We start from the raw sequence: 7,930 nt of genomic DNA, 5'->3' as shown, positions 1-7,930 counted from the left end.
GTAATATGTAGATTATCAAACTCTTCTTCAATGAAAAAAGTAAAACAGCTCAATTAAATTGCAAACTGTGTCCGATAGATGGCGACACCAATATTAAACAAAACTTCTGTAAATTTATCATATATCATGTTATATTTGTTTTACAACTTAAAATTACACAATTCTAACTTTATTCAATGCTAAATTGTCAATCGCATTTGCATATATTCTAATTTTACTCATAATTTATCACAACTTATGAATGCATCAAATTTAAATTCCATTCAATGCTAAAATATCAATTGTAATTGTTTACACATTAATTTAATTCATATTTTAATCACAACCTATGATTGCATCAAATTTAATACCAATCAATGCTTAAATATCAATTGTGCTTTTTATATTCACGAAAATTTCTGATTATTGCATAAATCATGACTTATATTAAATATCAAATCATGTTTAATTTATCAAGCAAATATGCTTGATCTTCTGTAATGCTACCTAAATGCTGCATAATTCAAAATGTTTTTTAATTCAACTTGTAAATACTTCATGATGAATGGGTTAGGGGCCGCTGCGCGGCCCAGGCACCCAGTTTTAGTTAAATAAAGAGAAAGAGATCTTTTACTTTTGCATATCAGTTGTTTGGGGGATTCATGAGATTTTGATTCTTTACAAATGGTTTTTCCGTGTTCATACGTCTTTTTTTTAAACTATATGTTAGTAATAGTAATACTTACATTAGAGAGCCACAGTATTGTATTCTCCATCTTCTCATCGGTGACAAATAATGCATTTGTAAGTTCCCGCAAGAAAATACCAGGCATTTCTCCTCAAATGGTTGTTGGTAATTGACGTGCTCAACCAAATGATAAGTCGTGCCATCAGCCAATTTCAAATATATCCAAGCTTCGGCTTCTTGATTGCATCCTCTTGTGATGCGGACCAGAACACATTCCGCTTTTGAATTTATTCCGTAGAACAGTACTTCATCTGCGGACTAAAAATAAATCTACTTTTAAAGTGTCGCAGTATTTCAAGCTGCGCAGAAAGACACTCTTTGTGGTAATTTCTTTTCGATTCATTTAAGAACAAAATTCCTTAATTTTAAGAAAAATTATTAAAAACAATTAACATAAAAACAACAAATACTCTTAAAAATTATGAAGCTATTTTTGGAAAATATCTATATACTAATAGATAAATTCTGTATTTTACAAATAAAGGAAACAAATACAAGTAAAAAAAACGGACCATGATAAATAACCTTTCATCTAATCATCGGATCTTTACATTCTAGGGGATCTTTACGTGTTCAATCTTAATGGTTCCGATGGGTAACAATAATGATGTTTATTAATGCAGACAGTATTTTTAGTTCTGAAATCCTTCACAAAAACTGGATTTTGAAACTAGGTAATAAAAATTACTTACAATGGAGACAACAAATTTAAATTTTATGGAAGGTTGGAAAAAACGTCTTTTAAAAATCACTATTAAGGATACGAAAGCACATTGCCAAATTGAAAAATGGAATACCCGGAATAACTTATAATATAAAGATCAGACTCTCACCTATAAAAACTCAATGCTTCAAGGGCCTAACTTTAAATATGGTAATTAATAAGTGCAGACGATATCATAAGTTATTAAATGAGATTCAAAAACGTACTTTCTCTGAATAAACATACCTTTTTTTTCGACGGATTCGGATTTTTCACCCTAAGAATAAAAGAGGTAGCCGCAATCTAGGAAATACGGTCTTCATATTTTGACCAGAAGAGCCATCTAAAGTTTGAACCCTTTAATGTTAACTTTACTTTTCGCTTATTTCACCATATCTAGAGAACCATATATCTATTCTGAGAACAGAAATTTAACAGAAATAATTATATAGGAAATCCGTTTGCTTTTTTAGTATTTATTGGACGCTGGTCAGTCTACATTTGACGCAATATAACTTTTGAGAAATAGTGAACGTGAGAACGCAAAGATAGTCCTTGATAATAAATATGCTTTCTGTCAAACCCCCCTACATTTTAGTTGAAAAATTTTCAAGCTAAGGAGATTCTGTCAGTGCATAATCTGAAAAGAATACTAATTATAATTTTAAAGTAATATTTCATTTATGTCTAAGTTTTTACGTATTTATTTGTTTATTCATTTATTTATTTTAATCCATTAGCTTTAGTCTGCAAAATTTTGTTATTAGTAGACTTGACTCTTTTCTTGATTAATTTTCTTGACTCAAGTTTATTCACATGTATGCACAATTTATTTGAGTTCCAAATATACCTATGAAACTTAAAATTAAAATAAAAACTATATTTTTAAGCCTGCCAACTATCTACGATTTTGAAGAAAAATTTCTTGTTCTAGCTAAGTTTATATTTTAATGTATGACTCTAAAGTATTTTACACACCACTCCGCGTAAGTGATTCAAAAGGTTAAATAAAACGAAACTTTAATTAAAGCTTTCTGATAGGGAAGCTTTTAAACTATGACAAAAGATTAACATATTACAAAAAGTCTGAAGGTTTTCTAGCCATTAATTAAAAAAGGAATTAATTGAAGAGAGAATTAATTTAGGAAAGGAATTAATTTAGAAAAATATTTCATAGCCGTACTTACAGCTTTTTATTTTTAAGAGCTGCCTTTCTAAGCTCTTTGTAAAAATTTACTCTGGTGGCAAGTAAATATATGAATTCTACTTTTTTACTAATTTAATTGTTGAATTAATTTAATTTTTATATTGAGAACTTTAAAATGCAGGCAAAATTACCAAAAGTCCTGTAAGCTTTAATCTAAAGTTGGCTTCAATTCTATTCAATATTTTTAAAAAAACGTAGTGCTAACAGCTTTGCATTTTAAGGGTTGCCAACTTTCTTAGATTTTTGTAAAAATTTACTCTGGTAACTAAGTTATTGTTTTAATGTGTTATTTTTCATTCATTTAATTGTTCCATTAATTTAATTTTTCGTATTAAGGCTTTTAAAATTTTATCAAAATTACCAAAAACTCTGAAATCTTTAGTTTTTGTTATCTTTCAAAAAGTTTAAGTTTTAGTTTTTAATTTCTCTTTCAAATTTTTGTAAAAGCTCTGTACTTACAGCACTGCATTTCTTGCCAGCATCTCATTTTTTGGTACATTGTAACTACATAAGGGTCGATTATAATTCATAGTCGTTTAATGTATGCAAACATAGATTTCTTATAGATTAAAATGATTTTTGAAATTTTCACTATTATCAAGAAATACAATATTGTTAATAAATAAAATGCTAAATAAATTTATACTTATCTGTGGCTCACAGACTTGGAATTTGACCAAAGATTGAGAAAATAAAACAGACATTTTCGAGAGAAGTGTTTCGTGGGATAGAAATTAACAATGTTTGTAGAAGGCGGTATAACGTTCAGTTGCAGAAAATCTTTTGACAGCCAGATTTTGTAAAGTTCACAAAAATAAACCGGATGAACTGGCCGGCTCAAATGTTTATTCTACCTTTTAAAGAAAATTCTCGTTCATAAACCACTAACAAGCAGAATAACAGGTAGACTGATATTGAGATGGACTGAGTTGGTGGAAACTGCCACACAATTTTAAAACAATAGAAGACATTGACTCACTCTGGGCTGTCAATTCAAATTTAATGCAGAATGGTAGAATGGTAGAAATCATATAAATCTCGGTGCGCTGCCGCGAAGCGGCATTAACCGATTCATCTGTAGTAGTAATTCGATGATGAGGAGTAGTGAGGTGGAATGGAGATGGGGGAAGAGGTGGTGCTTTGCACCAAAAATCGAGAGTGTATTCCGTGTTTTAGTACTACGTCATATCCCTAAGGAAAAAGGCAGTGATTGGGCTAAATTTAGTGTTGTCGTCAATTAATTCAATATCTAGGAGTGAGTTAAAATTGCTGGTGGTACAGGTTTTTGCTTCATCGTAGAAATTTTGGTTTAAATTTTTTATATAGACGTTGATGTCATCAATTTTAAGATCCCTTTTTATACTATTATTGCTAATGCATTTAGGAGCGCCGACGAGTCTTCTTATAATCTTCCCTTCTGCCATAGAGAGTTTATTTTTTAAGTGATCACTTAGAGTGTTAATGGCGGGGCAGGCATAAGTTAGAATTGGCCTAATTGCCAAATTTAATGCAGATGAAATTAGATTAATGTTAGAATTTGACAAAAATAGAAAAAGTGGTAAAAACTCTTTTTCATTTTTATTTATTTAATCTATTTAATTTTAGAACCGTAACTATCACCTTGGCTTCATGTGAAAATTATTTATATTTAATGCAACAGCATTCATTTCATTCACGTTGAATACTAAACTAAAAAAATACAACAAAACGTTTCTAATTTTAAATTGTTTTTTAATCGATTTGCGCTTTTTATTAAACACCCTCTTTTTACATTTTTAATTTATTTATCCCTTGCATACCAAAACTTGTTCTTTTAGGAATATAAAATACTTCTTACCACTTGTAAATGTTTTTCCGACTGAGGTGATTCTAAATCAGTTTCAACTTGGGGAACGAGAATACCCAGTTTTTCAGGATCATCGCTTGTGGGATCGTACAAATCAAATCTTCGACGATGCTTTGCAGTGTGTATCCGGACTGTGACGTATACAATGATCCACTTAATCCAATAAATGAATTCTGTGAATAAAAAAAAGTAGTTTGGAAAACAAGAAATATACTCTGTTGCAAATTACGAAAAACCCATTATCCTTAGGGAGAGAACCTGTTTGTATCTCTGCTTGCTTTCTTAAATCGTGTCAAATGAGGAAAACAAAACTTATTGAATAATCAAATAAGAAATAATAAAAATGGATAAGTAATAAGAATTAATAAAAAATGATAACAAATATACGTCTTCTAATTGCATTTAAAGAAACTGATGAAAGAATAATAAATATTGTTCCCTGCAAACGATTTTCTTATACTGTGAAACAAAAGTAAAACTTCACTATCTCACATTTGCTTGTTAAGGGCATGTCAGGGTAAGGGGCCATTTTCAGTTGTCAAATCAAATCCAATGCTCTTGAAGCGTCATATGCTTATTTCTTTTTCAAGAACGAATTTTCTCCTTATTAATTGAAATAGTTGCTACATAGTCGAAACTATAACTTTCTTTTAATAGTTCTGTGATATGTATCGTAAGAGATAAGGCTCCTATACTATCAGAGCTGACCAATCAAGCAATATTGGAGCAAAAAAGTTCGCAAGTTAACGTTATTTTAGTATTCGTTACATTATTACAGAGATGCCAACTGCTGCGGACACGCCAAAGTAATTTAAAAAACGGTAAATAACTACAATGTAAATTTTGCAAATAGTTGACAACATTTGCTTGGTTTTAAGAATGTTAAATTTGTTATTAATACTAACTAACTAACTAATCAATTTTTTCAGAGTACCTATCCATGTATGGATATCTGCTCTTTCATCTAAATTGAATAATATGTGGTGGAAGGGAAGGGAGGTGCTGCGTTAACATTAAGTTAAATCTCAGAATGAACAATAATTGATAAAATCAAGTCTGAGTCATACATAAAAATAAGTCGCAAGTTGATACATAATAAAGGGAACAAATTGAAGATAAAGATAAAGAAAGAATATTTACACTATTTACAAATATAAAATGCATATCCAGATCTGCCAACTTTTTATCTTTCCGAGGATAATTTTCCCAAGTGGTAGCTAAAAAAAAATTAGTTACAATTCAGACAAATCGAATTTAGTGTTTCANCTAGTAAAAGATAGCATGAGTTAAATTTCTGTTTGACTGAAGTTAAAGTTCTGTTTCCTTTCGCGCCGACTGTCTCAGAATCTGTGATTAAACTAACAATAATTAAACGTAAAAGCAAAGTAAGTCTGTCAAATTAGCAACGCCTACATTTAAGCTACCGTTTTTTATTTATTTACATCCTGATTCTGATTTTGTACGAATGCTTTTATGAATCACCCGTTCCCAAGGGGTTAACTTTTGAAAGATTTTAAATTGTTTTGTAGCATATTTTTATAATTTCACAATGAAAGAAAACGGAACTATATGCAGTCGTGGATGATTATTTAAATCCTATAATGCAATGGCCTTTTCTTAACTTGCAACGGAAAATCGCAAATAAAGATTCGATAAAGCAACGTAATCGAGCTCAGCATTGACCATTGTTTTCTACATCAGTAACCATTTACACTGTAGAAACTTCAGTAGAAACTTTCTTCAGATTTTTAACTAAATGGATGTTGTATAAACTGCTTTGATTGCCTTGCATAATGATCTAATTGAAGGACTTTTAAGTAACCGTTTACGGAACCTGCTAGAAAAAAGAGGCCACGATGCTCTCATAGCATATATTATATAGGGCTTGATTAACCCCTTAGGGACGGGTGATTCAGAAAAGCATTCATACAAAATCAGAATCAAGTTGTAATTAAATAAAAAACGGTAACTTAAATGTAGTCGTTTCTAATTTGACAGACTTACTTTTACTTTAATTATTGTTAGTTTAATCATATATATGATCAATGTTAATTCAAAGTAAAACTAAATAGCTTTATTTTGAACAAAGTAATGGTGAATTAAATAAAGCAAACAATTATAACTATCCGCCCACAAATAAACTGCCAAAGAAATTCTTTGATTACCAGTTTTATCTTCTTATCCTGATTGATACGGTTTTATGCTGGCACGTATTTGTGACAGTCGGCGCGAAAGGGTTAAAAATAAGTATGAGAATCATGAAGCACATTGTTTTCTCCACGTTCCTTTAGTAAAAAAAGTAATAATAACTAAATTTCAAATCTGGGAAAAAGAACATTTACTACATTCAATAACATTTGAAAGACATATTTTACTTTAATTTACTTATTTAATTATTATTAATATTTATTAAGAAGAACATATCATTATACGGAATGTCGGTCATTAGACCTTGAGAAACCATCAGAGTAAGGAATACCGGGCAATGATGAAAAGCAGGCGATTTCGAATAACGACAATAAACTGAACTTTTAATCTGTTTTCCTTGAAAAGCTAAAAGAAATTCTTGCATATTTTAAGATGAACGTTATATAAGATGAACATACATTTGAAAAATTAACTAATGCCATATCAATTACACCCAGTATATAATTTATCACTTTTTCGTATAGAACTAAAGAAATTTTTTTAAAAATAATTTTAAAAAAATCATCTGTAAGAAATTACAGATTTCTAAACATTAAAGTGGCATTTGATTTTACTACCATTATAGTAAATAGTGTATCCTAGTAGAATATATGTCTAATATGAGTTATTTATTTCATTATTGTTACTGATGATTTTTCGATTAAATTTTGAAATTCAGTGTTTTTTTCATATAATAAATTAAAAAAATACAATTTGGAAAAAATATGCATTTTTAAATAAAATTTAGCAACTTATATGAAAAGTTTATTTAGTAAAAGAATGAAAAAGAAAAATATGAATTGTTTATATAAATTTTTAAAGCTCTGATTAATTTTGAAACAAATAGAATAGAGAAAGAAAAAAGCTTTTTCTTCTTTCCATTTTTATTATATTACGAAGTTGAGAGCTTGAGAACAATGTTGCAGTAGTATTATTTTTTCTTTCACCCAGAAAGCATGATACAGTACTTGCGACTTTAACCGCACCGAAGCGAGGGTGAAATTTCAAATTATACTGGGGAACAAATGTTTTGTTGCATTTATAGAAATACTTGAACTTGCCTAATTCGAAAATGTGGATTTCAAATCTGAAATGAGTTTTTCTCTTAAATCTACGGATTTTGTTTAAAATGACATTATTAGTCTATATTTTTTCGAAATATTCAGGTTTAAAAATGTTCCTTATAACATCAGGGTCGTGTAAATATTGCGGCATCAGGATTAAAATCTCTCTCTCTAGAGATTTATATATATATATATA

At 29.4% G+C, this 7,930-nt stretch overlaps 2 protein-coding genes across 2 annotated transcripts in view; both read right to left on the bottom strand.

Annotated features, from left to right (window-relative positions):
* LOC107437837 (rifampicin phosphotransferase) overlaps positions 1 to 7,930 on the bottom strand; it is a gene marked incomplete in the record, with an annotated part of 597,639 nt that overhangs the window by 232,729 nt on the left and 356,980 nt on the right.
* Positions 1 to 7,930, bottom strand: part of LOC107436885 (rifampicin phosphotransferase) — a 74,650-nt gene that overhangs the window by 63,254 nt on the left and 3,466 nt on the right. Inside the window, exons 2-3 of the mRNA XM_043048080.2 lie at positions 4,475 to 4,656; positions 726 to 985 (exon numbers count right to left, since the gene is read on the bottom strand). Coding sequence (XP_042904014.1) covers positions 726 to 985; positions 4,475 to 4,656 — 442 coding nt within the window. The remainder of the gene's footprint in view (positions 1 to 725; positions 986 to 4,474; positions 4,657 to 7,930) is intronic.

Source organism: Parasteatoda tepidariorum, chromosome 5 (genome assembly GCF_043381705.1).
Source record: "Parasteatoda tepidariorum isolate YZ-2023 chromosome 5, CAS_Ptep_4.0, whole genome shotgun sequence".
NCBI lineage: Eukaryota > Metazoa > Arthropoda > Arachnida > Araneae > Theridiidae > Parasteatoda > Parasteatoda tepidariorum.
The sequence above is the reverse complement of the archived record's forward strand: the minus strand, read 5'-3'. Positions and strand labels throughout refer to the sequence as shown.